General features: G+C 45.1%; 1 protein-coding gene across 2 annotated transcripts in view; it reads right to left on the reverse strand.

Moving 5' to 3' along the window:
• The window catches only part of Gpd1l (glycerol-3-phosphate dehydrogenase 1 like), a 55878-nt gene extending 37043 nt beyond the window's left edge, over nt 1-18835 (reverse strand). The window contains exons 1-2 of one of the 2 annotated variants that reach the window (XM_047531979.1): nt 18620-18835; nt 1044-1221 (exon numbers count right to left, since the gene is read on the reverse strand). In XM_047531979.1, the coding sequence (XP_047387935.1) occupies nt 1044-1221; nt 18620-18666 (225 nt within the window). In that variant the 5' untranslated portion in view covers nt 18667-18835. Of the gene's footprint in view, nt 1-1043; nt 1222-18141; nt 18161-18619 lie in introns of those variants that run through there. The other variant, XM_047531980.1, reaches the window with a different exon arrangement.
• Between the last annotated feature and the right edge of the window lie 307 nt (nt 18836-19142).

Genomic DNA, 19142 nt, shown 5'->3' on the forward strand with positions numbered 1-19142 from the left:
GGCGATTATCAAGAATACAAGCAACAACAGGTGTTGGCGAGGATGTGGGGAGAAAGGTACACTCATACATTGCTGGTGGGGCTGCAAATTAGTACAGCCACTCTGGAAAGCAGTGTGGAGATTCCTTAGAAAACTTGGAATGGAACCACCATTTGACCCAGCTATCCCACTCCTTGGCCTATACCCAAAGGACTTAAAATCAGCATATTACAGAGATACAGCCACATCAATGTTCATAGCTGCTCAGTTCACAATAGCCAGATTGTGGAACCAACCTAAATGTCCTTCAATTGATGAATGGATAAAGAAACTGTGGTATATAAATACAATGGAATATTACTCAGCCATAAAGAATGATAAAATGATGGCATTGGCAGGCAAATGGATGAAATTGGAGAATATCATGCTAAGTGAGATAAGCCAATCTCAAAAAACTAAAGGACGAATGATATCGCTAATAAGTGGATGATGACACATAATGGGGTAAGGGAGGGGTTAGTGTTAGGGTTAGAGTTAGGGTTAGGGAGGGGGGCAAGAATGGAGGAAGGAAGGACTGTATAGAGGGAAAAGAGGGGTGGGAGGGGTGGGGGAAAGGGAAAAAATAACAGAATGAATCAAACAACATAACCCTATGTAAATTTATGATTACACAAATGGTATGCCTTTACTCCATGTACAAACAGAGAAACAACATGTATCCCATTTGTTTACAATAAAAAAAACAAAAAAAAAATAAAATAATGACAAAATTATTTAACAGTGAAGATTCAGAATCTGCATAAGAAGACCTAAAATAACTGACTGAAAGACAAGTAAGATCTGAATAAATGGAGAATCATTTGTATTTTTAGATGGGAGGATATTATAATAAAATGACAATCCTTCAAATTGAAAAAAAAAATACCAATACCAATCAAGTAATTGGTCATAGAAAAGAACTGGGAGAATGGGAAATAGCTTCCCCATATCTAGGTCCCAAGTGCTGCTCAGTCAGACATCACCTGCAGAATGAATCAAATGTACTTTTCATCCCAAAGTCTTACCACATTTTCTGGCAGCTTGTGTCCAGGGAGATATTTTACATTTTCGTGGTCATTATTTATGATGTCTGTCAGTTTTCTCCCATTGACTGTTTCCTCAAAGACCCACATCTTGACTGTGGAGGCAAACTTCTGCAGTTTCTTGACATTATTACCAATTATTTTTGCAACAGCTGAACCCCTAGGAAAGAAATCATGGAAAAGAAAGAAAATATTACATTCATTGAGCAGATGAGACAAAGCATTCAATCAAAATTCAGAAGACCTGTGTTTTGATTCTGACTCAAGCACTAAGCTTGTGCAAGACGGGATGTGTTTTGGCCTCAAGCCACTTGAAACTTAGCTGTTCTCATCTGGAAAGACCACCCCTGAGATCAGGAAAGTCCCAGAATTTGGTACAAGGTCAAAAAGCACCACCCCTTGAAACTAGTAAGAACCACACTATCTTGGAACAGTGTCACAAGTAGAAGAGAAATCGACCTGAAAGCACAAACTTGACCCCAGAGGGTTTCTGAAGCCTCCAAGGAAACGAGGCCATATTTCAAACTCATCAAGGAGATTAAAAAGTAGCCACTATAAAATAAACTGTGTTCCCATGAACTGCAACAGGCCCAAGGCAGAATCCTAAAGGCAAGACAAGAACCTGAGTGGATTCCAGAAAAGGAGCAAAGTAAGAGTGTAGGGCCCAGATCCCCAAGCAATATGCACCCCTCTACTTCCCCTCTTGCCCCCCACAGGCATCCAGGGGGGCTTCAGTCCAAGCTCCTTTCTTTCTGCATCTCTGTTTGGCTCTAATGATGGATAGTCTCTTCATTGGACACAGGGAAGTGTCAACATCAATCTCAAGATAGCTGTGGCTATGGGCAGAGGGGGCCAGCCAGGCACCTGTGCCCTATGCCAACTGGTAGAATCCTACTACTGGGTGGGCAGGCGCCTGATTCCAGCTGAGCCAATCAGCTCTGCCTCCAACTTGAGAAATGACTTTTTCTTGGACAGCCTTCCCAGTGTGAGGAACAATAGAAGAAGGTTATAAAGAGCACCTGGCAAATTCAAATGGTAGGCATTTGTTATTTTTTCTAACAATTATGGGATAAGGAGTGATAATTGTGGGGGATGGGGTGGCAAGCCTAGCTGATATGGAAGAATATATTAGAGATGTTTATCTTTACTCCCCTCCATGAGCCTGTTATTCTGACCCAGCTCTAATTCATCTTAGCTGTTTGTGTGTGTGTGTGTGTGTGTGTGTGTGTGTGTGCGTGTGTGTGCGGTTCTGGGGATTGTTGAACCTAGGGGGCATTGTACCACTGAGCTACAGCCTCAGTTCTTTTTTTTATTTTATATTTTTTAATTTGTTCTAATTGGTTATAATGACAGTAGGATGCATTTTGACACACTGTACACAAATGGAGCACAACTTCTCATTTTTCTGGCCGTACATGGTTCTTCAGCTCTTTTTATTTTTTATTTTGACACAGAGTCTACTAAGTTGCCCAGGCTGTCCTTGACCTTGAGACCCTTCTGCCTCAGCCCAAGTCACTGGGATTACAGGTGTGGTCACCGCCTTTGGCATCCTAGCATTTTGATCCCTGTGCTTTAAGGAGCACAAAAATTCTAATAATTCTAACACAGATTATCATTATTTTCCCTGTCCCGAGACAGAATAGATAAACTAAACCAGAGGGTCTGAACTCTAGCTACATCCTAGAATTATCCGGGAGAGTTAAAAATCCTGGGTCCCAGGCCACACCCCAGATCAGTGAAACTGGCACCTGCAGGGTGTGGTTTTTAAAGCTGGCTGGTGACTCAATGTGCACAATGTGCAGCCGGGGCTGAGAAGCGCTGTTCTGCACAATGATTTAGAACTCCCATGCCCTCCTCCCTCACAAAAGAATGGCTATAAATGTCAAGGCTAGGCCGCTGTACTCTACTCTATGCCAGCAGGACGGCTCATGAGATAAATACCTCTTAATCCAATTCTCCCCCTGACACTTTGTAGAAAGGAGCCAGGAATCTCTCCACCAGCCCTGTTGCTTCCATTCTAATCTTGGAAACGGCTGCTCGGCTGCTCGCTATTCAGGGAGACAACAGCTCAGTGCATAGTGTTCCCTGGAGTCAAGGAACTTCCACAAGGTCAAAGAGAGCACGTGTGACTGTGGGGACCTGGTGTGCTACGAGGGTCACCTCTTCTGGCCAGGGGGAAGGAATGGCTTTGCTTTCCTTATGGGTCAAATAGAGCCATGGGAGGGCCTGGGAGGAAACTGAGTCTATTTATAGGTGATACACCCTCTTCTAAAAATAGCTTACTGGGGGCTCAGTGGTACAGCACTTGCCTAGGGTAGGTGAGGCCCTGGGTTCGACTGCCAGGACCACATTTAAAAAAAAAAAAAAAAATCAAAGCACAGCCCACGAAGGTGGTTTGTGAGTGAACTGCCGTGGTTGGGGTTCCGCAGCTCGCTGGTGGAGTCTCCACATCCAGTCAGTTGTTGTGACACTGCACAAGCCCAGTCACAGGGGTCCATTCCTGGGTCATGGGCATAAGTAGTCAATTCTACACCTGGTCCAGATCATTCCAATCACCAAATGACAGGCAGGACAGGTAAACTTAAGGTCCCCTCCAGGTCTTTGATTGAATCCAGTGTTTTCCAAAGTGAGAAATGGGAATCATGGGTAGCCCCGCAGGCTGAAGGCCACCCACACACAGGACCCAAACAACACAGACTCATTTGCCTGTATCAAGACTCATGGTCCTGAGAGTGCACAGTGTGTCTCATCTGAGTGCGACCACCTCTCTGGCATGTGCCAACCTCTTCCCAACCTCCCTCCTTCACCAAGCCTGAAGAAGCCTCAGTCTAAGCCTAGGCAGGTGGAAGTATCTGGTACAAGTTTATTAACACTTTTGTTTTCGTGCTACCATGTTTTTTTGTTGCTGTTACCTTCTACATGTAGTATTTACTAGAGTACTCTAAAGAATTCTTTAAAGTCAACTTGCAAATAACATTATGCAAGTTCATTCCAACTGAACTCAGTTACTCTGAACTTGTCTCATATTATGCAACCAGGTACGGGGGCCCAGGTGGGCCTTACCAGGAGAGGGGGTAGAAGAGCCTTCCAGGAAGGTCTCTGGAGCAAAGATCAGTAGCTAGGGAGTGGGAGAACTAGAAGAGACTCAGGTCTGCTGACAGCCAATCCTGAGTCTTTACCCAGAGCCTGAAATTACATTACCTATGAAATCATGAATTATCTCAAGCCTCAAAGTATACCCTAACTCATAACCTCTATAACGTTAGGCAAATAAAACTTAAAAGCATCTTGCAAAGGTGTGTATTTGATATAAGATCTTATTTCAGCTGGGTGTGATAGTGCATGCCTGTCATTCTGGCAACTCAGCAATCTGAGGCAGAAGGATCGCAAGTTCAAGGCCAGCTTGGGAAATTTTGACCCTGTCTCTAAATGAAAAAAAAAAAAAAAAAGAAAGGTGTGGATATAGCTCAGTGGCAGAGCACCCCTGGGTTCAAACCATAGTGCCACAAATTTTTTTAAAAATCTCATTTCTTCTTTATCCCAGTCCATAAGAGAAGTACACATCATATCTATTTTACAGATGAAGAAACTGAGACTCAGAGAGCAGTAAGTTACCCAAAATCATGCTGTCTCTCTTGTATTTGGGCTGGGGAGATAGCTCAGTCGGTAGAGTGTTTGCCTTGCAAGCACAAGGCCCTGGGTTCGATCCCCAGCACCGCCAAAAAAAAAAAAAAAAAAAGCTGTATCTCTTGTGTTTGCCATGTTGTAAAGTAGAATCATTTATTGATGCAGTCTGCACCCCAAGGAGGTGCAGGAATACAAGGGAAGAAAAGCAGACAAGTCCCCACCCTCAGGGAGCTTGGAGACTGGTAAATGGAGATTGATGATGTTCCAGTACAGTGAGCAATGTGGTCCATAAGGGGGTGTCATGGTGACACTTGTCAGGCCATTCAGGGGAAGCTGGGAGAGCGTGCAGCTAGAGCTGAACTGGGAAGGTTAGGTGGGCCTCACCTGGGGAGGCGGCAGGGGAGCCTTCAGGCAGAGGGAAGGCCAGAGCAAAGGTCAGTAACAGGAGGCTGGGGCTTATCTTCTGTTGTGACAAGCAACAGGCCATTGCTTTCTCCTAGAGCCAACTCTTCCCGGGTGAAGGGAAGGGGGCGCAGAAAGGAAGGAGTAGAAGGAGGATTGATCAGAAAAGGAGAAAGGGGATGAGGTTAGGGACCTTAGGAGAGGGAGGAGGAGACAGAAGCAGAGGGGGATAGGGAAGGACAGGCAGGAGGAAGGAAACAGGAAGAAAGGTGGGATTGCAGGGAGAAGGAGGGGGAGGTGAAGAAGAGGGAAAGGAGCAGGTAAGAGGTGAGAAGGGGACAGGGTGGGCAGAAAGAGCATTGACCAGGCATGCACCAGGGGTCAGGCCCTGTTTCAAACACTTTTCCCAGCTGTCCTTGTTAGCATAGGGGTGAGTTCCTGGCGGGTCGAATGCTTTACCCATCTACCCACATTCTCTGTTTCATGCCTCACCACCTCTCTGAGGCAGGTACTATTATTACGCTCCCTGCCCTTTACATGAAGAAAGGGAAGCCAGGAGACTAATTCACAGGAGAAGAGTCACACCCCAAGGCAGGGCCCATTGTTTCTCTCACCGCCCTGGGTCCTAGGTACAAGGACACTATGTCCTAATCTCCAGCTTGACAAAGGCCCAGCTGACCCCTTGGCCTTCACTCCATCCTTGGCCTTCCCTCCCACTCCTAAGAAGGTATATTTCAATCAGGTTGAGGATTCACTCATTAGCCAACCAATGGCCACTTATCAAATCAGGCAAAACTCCACAGAATTTCAGTGGCCTAGCCAGGCAAGGTGATCCCAGCGATTCTGGAGGCTGAGACAGGAGGATTGCAAGTTCAAACCCAACCTCAGCAATGTAGCAAAGCACTAAGCAACTTAGGGAGACTCTCAGAGCTGAAAAATAAAAAAAGCTAGGGATGTAATTCAGTGATAAAGCACCCCTAAGTTCAATCCCCAGCACAAAACAAGAATTTGGGTGGCCCATGCACTTTCTGGAGTACAGAATCTTTTGAGGCCAGAAAGGACCCTCCAGTTCATCTCTCCTTTTACTAAACAGGAAATAAAGGTCCGGGAGGTGAATCAGTAAAGGTTCACATGTTCCATGCCTTTATCTCTCTCACAGCTGATCTGAGTTATGGTTCCATGGGCAAGAGGGTGGTCAATTTTGGTTTAAATAGCATCTACTCATTCACTCATATGACCAATGCATGAAAGAAGAAAAAAGAATTATGAATAATCTTGCCACCAAGACAGAACCACAAATCAAACATTTTGTGTAATTCTTTATAGTTAAAGGGCTTTTAAAGTACAATCAAATGCCAGAGTATGAGATGCAAATGTAAAAAATGAAATATTAAAAATAGGTTTGGCTTGGTGAATGTTTATTTGATCTTCAGATAGGGAAGCTTTCTAAGTTTCTAAGTCTTCTTTTCAAAAGAAGAAACCACAGAGAAGAAAAAGATCAATGAACACTCCAAGAAAAGGAGACAAAAAAGGCCTTCTATCTACCAAAGTTCAAACTGCACAGGAAAATGCTTCCACAGAAGGATACATTTAGCTAAAAAGCAGGAGGCAAACCTGTATAAGTCATGTGATCATTTGCAATTAATAACACCACCTCCCACTCATCAGAATGGCTACTATCAAAAACAGAAAATAACAAGTTTGGATGAAGATGTGGAGAAATCAGAATCCTCATGCACTTCACTGCTGATAAGACTGTATAATGCTGCAGTTGCCATGGACAACGGAAAGATGAATCCTCAAAAATTAAAAATAGGGCCAGGCACAGTAGCACACACCTATAATTCCAGAGGCTTGGGAAGCTGAGACAGGACGATTGAGTTCAAAGCCAACCTCAGCAACTTAGCAAGGCCCTACGCAACTCAGTGAGACCCTGTCTCTAAATAAAATACAAAAAAGGGCTGGGGATGTGGCTCAGTGGTTAAGCAACCCTGGGTTCAATCCCTGGTGCAAAAAAAAATTTTTTTTAATTAAAAATAGACCCAGCCCTCCCACTTCTGGAAATATACTCAAGAGAACTGAAAGTAGATAGTCAAACAGATATTTGATACCATGTTCATGGCAGAAGGTAGAAGCAACAGACAAAAGGCAGAAGCGACCCAAGTAAGGATGCATCAACTGATAAATGGACAGACAAAAAGTGGCAGGCACGGTATACACAATGGGACATTATTCAATCTTAAAAAGGAAGATTGTGACACATGCTAAATATGTATGAGCCTGAATACATTATGCTAAGTGAGATAAGCCAGGCACAAAGAGTGAGGAATGTAGGATTCCGCTTACAGGGCCACTGCTTATTTGAGTCCCACTATAATCAAATCACAAAGACAAAGTCAAGTGCAGTTAGTTGCCCAGGGCTGGAGGGAGAGTGGTGGGAGAAACTGTTGTTTAATGAATATCCAGTTTTAGTTCTGCAAGATGAGGAGGGTTCTACAGATGGGCTGTGCGACAGTGTGAACATATTGAACTAGACAATTAAAGCACGGTTAAGAGGGGAATTTTATATTGTGTATATTACCACAATTTTTAAAAACCCACAGTAAAGGGATTGTGAGAAAACACACAAGAACTAGCATAGAGTCTGGTCTGTAGTCAGGCTCTCCGTAAAGTGTAGTAATCATGGACCAGTAGCAAAAGCGTCGCTGGGAGCTTGTTAGAAATGCCACTCAAGGTGTAGAGGAAAATGGGGTGGTGGGGGATGGAAAGACAGTAGAATGAAACAGTATTACCCTATGTATATATATGGTTACATGAATGGTGTGAATCTACATTGTGTACAACCCATAAAAATGAAAAGTTGTACCCCATTTGTGTACAATGAACCAAAATGCAGTCTGTAAAAATAAAAATTAAAAAATTTAATAAAAAAAAAAAAAGAAAAGAAATGCCACTCAAGATTTGCCCCTTCTGCTGGGCGTGGTGTGGCATGCCTATAATCCCAATGATTCGAGAGGCTGAGGCAGGAGGATTGCAAGTTCAAGGTCAACCTCAGCAATTTAGCAAGACCCTGTCTCAAAATAAAAAATAAAATGGGTTGGAATGTGGCTCAGAGGTTAAGTGCCTCTGGGTTCAATCCCTGGTTCCAGTTCAAAAAGAAAAAAAAAAAAGATCCACCACTTCAAAATCTGTACTGCAGCCCCATCCTCATGAACACCATCCACATTCAAGGTAGGAAATGCTGAGTGAGCACATCGCCTTCCTGTTAGTAGGACTATAAGCAAAGGGTAGCTGTGCACTTTGCTTCACTTTCTAAAACAGATATGTATCATTGAAGCTTGCCTACATTGTAATTACAAGACATTCTTGACTTGTGGATGTTTTAACAGAACCCCCAAAATACAAAGCAGATGAGTTTCAGCAGGTCCCAAGGCCTGTTGGTCGATCAAAAATATGCAAGCTAATGGAGGAACTGAAATCTAGATACCCCCCCAAGCCTCATTTTCGCCAACATTTATGCCCATGTTTTCTTCAGAACACTTTTGGGCGGGTCTCACCTCGAACAGCCTGTCCTAAAACACCTACCCGTGACCTGGTCAGCCGGGCCATCAACTCCATATACCATGGGGAAAATGGTCACCCGAGTGAGTGGAATTCTCAGGTGAATTCATATTAGGATCACGGCACAGGTAGCCTGAGATCCGCCCCCCAGGAGAGCAACCCACAGCATCCTGGAGGATATCTAAGTCATGGTCTCATAAACTGAACCTAGTGGTCTCACTCTTAAGCACAGATGGCAGAGAATCACCTTGTTCCCAGGGCTCTAAACAAGCAGATTCTACATCTTTGCCCAAGGCTTTTGGATAAGCACAACTTGCAGGCCCATCTATTGATCATGGAAAAGAACCACACAGTGCAAATTCTAACAGCCACCTGGCACCTGCTCCCTGTTGACACAATAACTGGAAGACAGACTGTATGCCCCTGCCTCGTGAGAATCGTTTGAAACTGTTTCCAAACACACACTAGAGTCTCAATGATGCAAAACCTCAGTTTTTAAACCTCAGCCCTACCCTAGACGTGCTGGGTAATCCAGAGCAAACTAACCTCTTTTCTGCATATATTTCTAACCCCTCTGGAGATAGGATGGCACCCTCTACCTGCCTAATACTTGTTTATTACAAAGTAAAAATGAAATAAGAAATCATTTTTCATGTGTTGCTAATAGTTTTGGCTCTTACACACTATCTTTACAGATATGAGCATAGGTTATTCACTGCAGAACTGTTAAAAAACAACACCCCAAGGTCCAAATCAGGAGACTGGTTAAACAAAGGAATAGTCATACCTGGGAATATAATACAACTATAAAAAAGAATGACAGCTAGGCACAGTGGTGCACACCTATAATCCCAGCTACGCAGGGCACTGAGGCAGAGGGATCTAAAGTTCAAGGTCAGCCTGGGCAACTTGGCAAGACCCTATCTCAAAATTGAAATTTTTTAAAAGGCTATGGGTGTAGGGTAGCATACAGGAGGCTCTGGGTTCAATACCCAACACAGAAAAAAAGAATGAGATGTTCTCTTCTCTGTGTACAGATATAGAAAATTCTTCAGAATGCTTAAAATGCAAAATCAAGGAGAAAAGCAGTGTGTGGAGCTCTGTGGTCCAAGGAGGTAGCTACACAGAATATTTAAACTTCAATTTGAAAGCTAATTTTAATAATTAACATTTAAATTTAGTCCCAATAGTCACATTTCAAGCGGGTGAAGAAGGGCAGAGAAGTTTCAACTACTGCACCACATGGCAGCTATAGGACCTGGATGTGACCTTGCATGCAGACTCCTCATCTATACCATGATAGTAACAACACCCACCACTACAATCATAACAGGTGATACATAAAGCGGTTGGAACTCCTGGCCTACGGAAAGGGCTCAACAATCCTTATCACTGAGTCTGACACTTGCACCACTGTGGACCAAAGCTAAGTTTGAGTTAGTTGTGTTAAGACCTTCCAGATGGGTTCTATTTTGGTAGAAGTAATTTAGTTCAAGTGTTATTAAATATTATTAGTAAAAAATTTGGCAGTAGTAAATTAGTCCAAGCTAATTTAGCATAGATGCAGCCTGTCCCCACCCCAATCCCATCTAAGTTTGCTATTATCAGAGATCCCAGCAAGCATTCTTGCCAAAGCTGTTCTCTTAGAATCTGTCTTCACACAGAAGTCTATGTGGCCAATACTTGAGATGAAACCTCAAGGACCCTCATTGCTGGTCTTGGGTCTGAAGAGCACTATCAAGCTTCCCCAGTTCACAAGAGTTCATTATAAGCAGGTTACCATAAGATGTATTATTTAAGTTGGGTGTACTTGAGCATGCCTATAGTCCCAGTGATCGGGACAGAAGGAGCCCAGGTTCTACACCAGTCTCAGCAACTTAGCAAGACCCTCAGCAACATAGCAAGAACTTGTCTCAAAAAAATAAATAAAGGGCTGAGAATAGAGCTCAGCTGGTAGAGCGCTTGCCTTGCAAGCACAAGGCCATGGGTTCAATCCCCAGTACCGCAAAAAATAATAATAATAATAAAATAAAGATCAGCTGCCTTAAAAATAAGCCTTAAAAGTAAGCCAGGTGTAGTGGTACACACCTGTAATCTCAGTGACTCAGGAGGCTGAGGCAGGAGGACTGTAAGCTCAAGGCCAGCCTGGGCTACTTAGTGAGACCTTGTCTCAAAATAAAAGTAAGGAAGGGAGTGTGGAAGGGAATGGGAAAGACAGTAGAATGAATTGGACATAACTTTCCTATGCTCATATATGAATACATGACAAGTGCAACTCCACATCATGTACAACCACAAGAGAGGGAAGTTATTATACTCCATGTACGTATAATATGTCAAAATACATTCTCCTGTCATGTGTACCTAAAAGGAACAAATTTTAAAAATAAAAAATAAAGGGGCTGCGGGTGTAGCTCAGAGGTAAGCACCCGTGGGCTCAATCCCTGGTACCAAAAATAAAAAAATAAATAATAAAAAAAAAAGGACCAGAACAAATGTGAACCATTGTTTCAGACAGAACAAGAATGCATGGTCACCTACTTATATGATAATGCAAATTTATCCATAATAATGTTTAACACTGAGATTGTATTTTACAGTTTTCAAATTACTTACACATGCAGCATCTCAACAAATAGCCCAAAAGGGTAAGAACCAAGGAGTCGGATCTATGCAAGATACTTCCTATCACTGGGTCAATCCACTAATGAAATTAAAGTACAAAGTTCAAATAATCTTAGACAAAGGCTTCAGATGCTCGTCAATACTTTCCTATCATGCTGCGGTAGCTATGTGAATCACTCATTTCATCTGGGGATATTTCTGTATAGACAGCCAGTGATCAGGCTGTTGGGTCAGAGCTCTCTTGGGATGGAGAAACAGATTCTAGGGGCCTCTGGTTCTTTGTGCTTGTAACCCATGCAAACCACTTCCTTTTCTCAGCACTGGGAAAACCAGGCAGAAACAATCAAACGCTGAAGATGCAGTCTTCTTGGGACATACCCATGCAGCTGGGGAAGTACTCTGGCTATGATGATGAGAATGGAAAATTATTTTTCTACCTAAGACAGTGTATCTCAAACTGGGTTCTGCAGGTTCTAAAATGTAAGAAACAGGAATAATGAAAATATTAGAGTCCATCACCTTCCTAACATTTGCTGCTGTGAAACACGGTTCCCATGGTATGCGAAATGTCCTGGGTGATGGTGTTAATTGTATATCAGTGGTACTACAAATCTCCTGCATTCAGACTGGAAAAGTACCTGGATTAATTGTGGTAAAAGCTTGAAGAGTGTGCTTGCTCTTGTTGAAAGACAGTAACCATGTGGAGAAGCCAGAACTAGCCTGCTGAGGATGAGGCAGGTGGCCCAGCCCTTCCTGTCACTCTGGCTGAAACCTGTCCACTGCCAGACACACAACAGAGATCATCCAGGACCAAGTATCCCAGCTAACCCACCAGTGACTCTGACCATGATGAGAGAGCCCAGGTTAGACCAGATTCTTCCCTGGTTAGTCAGTCAAATTGTTGACCCCAGAATTACAAGCTAATTAGTGGTTGCTGTGGAAGCCACTAGCTTTTGGAGTAGATGGGTAGGCCGCAATTGAGAATTGATTCAGTTCCCTGCTCCCAGTTGTGAAAGAAATCAAGCCAAAGTCGAATGACTGAAAAATGCCACCAGTACGACTTTAAGGGAGCCAAGAGACCTACAAGCACTGAACTCAGTACTCCATATTGCCAGCGTTGGGGTGGGGAGGAGGAAAGGGAGAGAAGGTGGCTTGGACACCACTAACCACAGAAACCACTGCCCCACTGCAACATTCAAGAGACTTGGGGATACTACTGCACCCCCACTTAGTGGACACATGACATTTCTACCCAAAGGCACATGTCTTAGAAAAGAGGCTCAACCAGGTGCTGCTGAGATGAACAGGTAAAAATTGAAGGTTAGTTCAAAGGTTAAGATTGTTCTAAATTGGGAGCAGGGGCACATGCCTGTAATCCCAGCAGCTCCAGAGGCTGAGGCAGAAGAATTGCAAGTTTGAAACCAGCCTCAGCAATGTAGCAAGGCCCCAAGCAACTCAATGAGACCCTATCTCAAAGTAAAAAATAAAAAGGGCCGAGGATGTGGCTCAGTGGTAAAGCAACCCTGGGTTTGATCCTAGGTACTCACCCCGCTCCAAAACAAAAACAAAAACAAAAACAATTGTTCCAACAGTTATACCCCTCTTTATTTATAAACTCAGGAAAAATTTTCCTAATGGAAAAAACATCTGTCCTCCAGGGTAACTTGGATCAAGACTTTTTATTCTTTGTGTGTGTTTCAATTGCCCTTCTAAATATCATTTTGATGTCTGTTTTACTCATGACTTGTCTATTGTTAATAAATAATAGCACTCAATAAATCTCATTTAAAAATCTGTGAAAAAAAAAAATAGCCAGATGTGCCTGTAATCCCAGTGGTTTAGGAGGCTGGAACAGGAGGATTGCAACAAAGCCAGCCTCAGCAACTTGGCAAGACCCTGTCTCAAAATAAACAATTATAAAAGGACGAGATATGTGGTACAGTGGTTAAGTGCCCCCCAGGGTTCAACCTCCAGATCAAATGAAAGAGAGATAGAGAAGAAAGAGAAGGAGGAGGAGGAGGAGGAAAAAGAGGAAGAAAAAGAATATAGACTGCCTTAAAAAATAAATAGTAAACCAGAAGTGGTGGGACATGCCTGTAATCCCAGTGACTCAGGAGCCTGCGGCAAGAGGATCACAAATTCAAGGACAGACTAGACAACCTAGCAAGACCCTACTGGGGATCGAACTCAGGGCCTTGTGCTTGCAAGGCAAGCACTCTACCAGCTGAGCTATCTCCCCAGCCCAAGACCCCGTCTCAAAAAATAAAAAGGGCTGGGGATGCAGCTCAGTGGTAGAGCACCTCAGTACCACCACACACAAAAAAGTAAGCTGTGATCAACTTTCATGATCTATAGGAGAATAGCGCTTGCTTTGGAGGGAAACTGGTGAATTTTACAGCTTCATTCAGTTTCATTTTTCATAAATGGAATATTAGTTAGATGAGACTTACATTGGAAGGGTAGATGCTCAACGTTTTTATGACAAGGAGATTTGAGCTCGGGTTAAAGGATGTTTCTCCCTGAAAATGATAGGAATTTATAGAAACACGATCTCTGGAGCAAGAAGGACCTGCGTTTGAACTTCCCCTTATTAACTACTGACCTTGAGCAAGTTTTCGCTCACTTGTTTTCAATCTAAGCTAAGGTTAGAAGTCAGACCACACAGGCTCACTACCAGGTTTAAAACGAAGTAAGGTGCATACCTGATAATCAGAAAATTATTATTATTATTCCTGTTAAGGGAGAGGAGAGAAGAGAAGAATGAAGAAACATGTGGGGGTTAAGCTAAGAAAACTGAGCGTTCCTATTTCCAGAACAGTCCTTGTGGTTTTTATGCTGAACAGGTGGGTGGGAGGAAATGGGAACAGGTCATTAAGTGCCACTTCTTTTTTGTTTGTTTTTGTATTAGAGATTGCTGCTTTACCACTGAGCTACATCCCCAGTCCTTTGTGATCTTTATTTTGAAGCAGGGTCTTGCTAAGTTGCCGAGTCTGGCCTCAAACGTGTGATCTTCTAGCCTTGACCTCCTGAGTCGCTCGAATTACAAGGGCGCACCACCATAGCCTGGTTTCGTCACTTCCTTTTTTAAAATATACCAATGTGTGTGAACGTTCTTGGCCCAGCCCAGGAGGGGACACTGAATATTCTCCCAGCTCTAACCCATCCTGTCATTGAACTCTCCAGTTCCCAAGGCAGAAGGGTGTCAATGCCACCTGTTGACAGGGAAGGAAGCAATTACTTCTGACCACAGAGGAGCTAAGTTATAGTCACTCAGACTGTTTCTTAGCTCTCTGTATAGCATGAATCATGGCAGAAACTGAGTAGCACAGACAAAAGGGTGGCAGAGGTGGCCAATGAGCTCAGGTTCCAGCAGAGTTGAAGTCTTGCTTCTGGCATTAATGCAAAGAGGGCCAGCACTCACCCTGACCTTCAACCTCAGGAAGATGTCAGGCTGATGTGAAAACAAGGTCACTCCTGGGAAAACTCCTAAAACTGTGTCAAAGTCACTCTTCTTGTCCCCTCTCCCATCCTCTGCCTGTACTCCTTGGCCAAACTCCAACCCAGTCCATTTTGTGACTTAAAGATGGCTCTGATCAAGGATGATGAAACTAATAATGATAATAGCAGCTGATATTTATTAAGCGCTAGCCATCATGCACTGTCCCTGGATCATCTCATGTAATCCTAACCGTAATCCTGGACAGCAAGTACCAATAGTATAAGCGATCATTCATAGAAGCCATTTGCCAAGACCTCGAAGCTGCCAAGCAGGGGACCAGAACTGAAATCTGGGGAGTCTTAAGCCCCTCATGCTGCTGCACTACCCTGCCTTACAATGGAGGCTGGGGATATGTCTTTGGACATATGCTCCCATCACAGAGGTTAGCTGAGGTTTTAGTTCTAGAACTGTGGTTTGCACTGGATCGGGGTGATCTTCACAAGGGGCTGGGAAAGACACATCTTTGGAAGAACCTGCAAATCTTTTGTTTTTGCCAAGTTACAAGTCACAGGGCCATGAAAAGTCAGGCAGTTTAAGCGGCCCCTCCCTGTCTGTCAACAATGGACAGGACAGAAGGGCTCAGCTGGATGTACCAGGGCTTCTCCTCCAGCCTTCTGTCTCTTGGCAAAGGACAGGACTAGGCCATCTTACACAATTCACTTTACCTTCCTACACAGGTCCCTCCTTGCCGAAGGGCCTTGGCAAGCCAGCTGGAATCAGAGACACAGATGACAGGTGACATGGGGGAGGTTCCATATGAGGGTTCCAGTTACCTTTCAACTGTGAGCTTATAAGTAACAACACCTTTATTTGCATAAGCACCAGAGCTACTTCAAAGTCCCCAGGGTAAATATTGCTTAAGGAACTTTATGTTCCTGAGACAGGGATCAGATCTGGATGGGTAGGTCCAGCTCCTAGAGATATATTTAAAATTAGTGAAAGGCTTAAAGTCCTTAGGGAAAATCTTCCCTACCCTCAGGGAATATGATTCAGCAAATCTAATTTCAGTGGTAATTCAGGTACAAGTAGTCTTCAGAAAATGCACTCTTCTAAGAAATACTATTTAAAATGTAATGTTCAACCTTGTGACAAATCTCCATTCCACATTATATTTCCTTTGATCTTATCTTCCAAGCCCTGAAGGTAAGTTTCCTACAGGCAGGGACTGTGTCTTGTGTATTGCCAGAAGAATACAGTAACTAGTTGGGGAAACTCTCAAATGTCTACCAAGTCAGAGCTGAACACTCCCTGCAGCCTTTGGGTGTTCTTCATGCTGTTTTTAGCTCCTAAGTTTCTGAATCTCTCTGGGGAGGCTCTGATCCTCTCTCTAGGACTGGAGTGGCTCTGTACCCAACCAAGGCAATGGCCCAGATGCCAACATCTGTTCCCATCTGATCCAGTAATTAATGGAGTCTGGCAGCCAGCCCAAACCATGGGCTCATTTCTCAATTGCTCTGCTTCCAAGTCACTGGCCAAGTTCTAGTCCATTTCCCCAGGCTGGAGTAGGCCAAGAAAACAGTCAAGTACATCAGAATGAAGAAGCCATGGGCTTGCAGCCAAATCTCAGTGGGAGGTGGAAGAGGTTCTCTTCACTACTATTGCTCAGGCTCAAATCCAGGGTGGCAAAGCTGTGCCACTTCTACCTGCACCTTCTAAATTAGGAAAGAGGGCTGTCATCCCTGGTATTTTATAGGAGAGGAAACTAATTTTAAAAGAACATGTGCTAAATGGGAGCTTTTCCAGGGGCATGTCCAACAGGGCAGCTGACATCTCATTGAAATGACCTTGAGACCCAAATTGACAAAGTCAAGCTGAAAGTCCGATTGAAGCTCTGCCATGGATAGGTACTGACTCCATGAAATGAGCAGAACTTTCTGTCGTTGGTTGAAAAAAAGTGCACGCTACTCTTGTATTGGTAGGACAGAGGGAGAAAAGAACATATATAAACATTCACTTGTGTCTGGCAAAATTCCTCCAGAAAGGTCAGAAGAGATCAACACTGATTTTCCTTCAGAAGGTTCCTGGGGGCCAGGGTGGGGGTATGACAAAAGTGGATGGGACCTTTTAGTTAATAAAAAACATGAATGAGTTGGACATGGGGTACACACCCGTAACTCCCGTAAAGAGGCTGAGGCAGGAGGATCACAAGTTCATCACCAGTCTCAGCACATAACCAGACCCTGCCTCAAAAAAAAAAATTTAAAAGGTCTGGGATGTAGCCCAACAATAGAGTACTTGCCTACCTTATGTGAGGCAGTGGGTTTGATCCCCAGCTCTACACACACACACACACACACACACACACACACACATATGAAAAAAGTGAATGTATTACCCAATCAAATATAATTAGAGGTTTAAAAATTAATTCAGGGGCTGAGGGTATAACTCCAAGGTATAGTATGTGCTTAGCATATGACAGGCCCTGGGTTCATCTCCAGCACCAAAAATGAAAAAAATAGTTTTCAGACATTGATTTAGCATTTACTTAGCATTTGGAGGGCACTAAAGTAGATGTTAGCCTTGAGTTGGGCAGGGAAGCTGGGTGGTGGCACTAACCTGTAATCCTAGCTACTGGAGAGGCTGAGACAGGAGGATCATAAGTTCAAGTTTGAGGCCAGCCTCATCAACTTAGCAAGACTCTGTCTCTAAATAAATAAACAAACAGGAATGGGGATATAGCTCTGTGGGAGAGCACCCCTGGTTCAATTTCAAGTGGGGGAGGGAGGAGAAGAGACCAATAATGAAATTATTTTAGTGCAGGGACAGAGGTCAGCAATAGGAGTGCAGAGAGGCCACCCCTTGATGGAATGTTAAAGTGGAGAACCAGGTTAAGATTTCTTCAGAGAAGTATTTTCTCCTTCTTAAGAGTAAGACCGAGACCATGACTGCAGTACTTCTAGAAGGCTGAACTGGGATGTGAGTCAGGGCACAGAGATACAAGTAAACAAAAGCATTGAAAGGGAAAGGGCACCCTGATCTAAATGATTCTGTACCACTCCCACAGAGGTGGGAAGAGCAAAGCAACGGGAAGGGCTGGGAAATGCCCATGCTAGAATCTGCCTCCTTTCCTCCCCACGCTCCTCCGCATTCACCCAAACACACCATAGAACCCCACTATGGAAGTTTGATAAAGGGTACTACTAAGGAGCTGCCACGTGTAAAGTACTTGGAAGAGCGCCTAGCACATAGACATAGTGCTTTATAAATGTTAAAGTCAAATCAAGCCCTGCAAACGCAAAGCTTTGCAAACATCTCCCCAGAGAAGAACTCTCAACGTCCAAGGCCCGTTGGAACTTGGATCTTCTTCCTGATACCACGTTACTAAGATATTGAACGTATCAGAAGCGGAGATGAGAACCGTACCTTAAAGGGCAGAGCCCGCCCCTCCAGAGAACCGAATAGCAAGACCTGGGTGCGTCGGTTTGCCCAACACCAAAACTACACTAATACTTGGACTTCCTTCAATTCCTTGACCCGGGCGATCGGCAGGGAGAATTGAGAACGACCTTAGGATATTGCGCAAAAAACCGGGGCGTGGTGAGCAGGTGGCCTCCGTGCGCTCGCCGCGCGGTTACCTAGGCGCAGACAGGTGCCCGTGGGCGTGCGGTGCCCTCGGTCCGCGTTGCCCCCGGCGGGCACGAGGGCCCAGAGATTCCCGGGCCAGTGCCTCGATGCGGCCTCCCCCGGCGCGCAGTGCCCAGCCTGGTCCCCAGGTCGCCCACCCCACCTCCCTGCACGCTGTGCCGGGTGCCCACGCTGCGGCGGGGCGCGCAGCTCTAGACCGCCTGGGAAAGGGGCTTCCTGGAGGCGGAGCCCGCGCCGCCAGCCCGCCTCCGCTCACCAGTTCCCAGAGCCCACGATGCACACTTTCAGGGGTGCCGCTGCCATGGCCAGGTCGGTGTGCAGCAGCCTAGACCGTGCCTCCCCGGCCGGCTGCCGGCCTCCACCCGCTTAGCCTAGCCCGCAGCGACTCGCGACGACCCGCCCTGCCTGCCTCTCCGCCAATGGCCACGGCCACCCCTGCCGGAGCGCCGGGGGCCACAGATGACAGCCGGGGAAGACCCGCCCCGCCACTCCCAACAACCACTGCGCACGCCTGGCCCTGGCCTCCCAGCCCCGCTCCTGTGCAGGCGCACCCCTGCCCGAGGCATGTCGGGACATGTAGTCCACACCACCGGCCACTGCGTGCTCCAGTACAGCCGCCCCCGCCGCGCCATGTGCCAGCCTGGGTCTTGGCGCAGAGACTTGCGTACCCAGCTCTGGGGGCTGCACTGCACCCTCCCGGGTAGAGCTGGCCTGACTCAGCTCGCAGCTACGCCGCCTGCACGCCCCTTTCTACCTACTCGGGAACAGCTGCTACTCTG

The sequence above is a fragment of the Sciurus carolinensis genome, chromosome 17 (genome assembly GCF_902686445.1).
Source record: "Sciurus carolinensis chromosome 17, mSciCar1.2, whole genome shotgun sequence".
In the NCBI taxonomy this organism is placed as follows: Eukaryota; Metazoa; Chordata; class Mammalia; order Rodentia; family Sciuridae; genus Sciurus; species Sciurus carolinensis.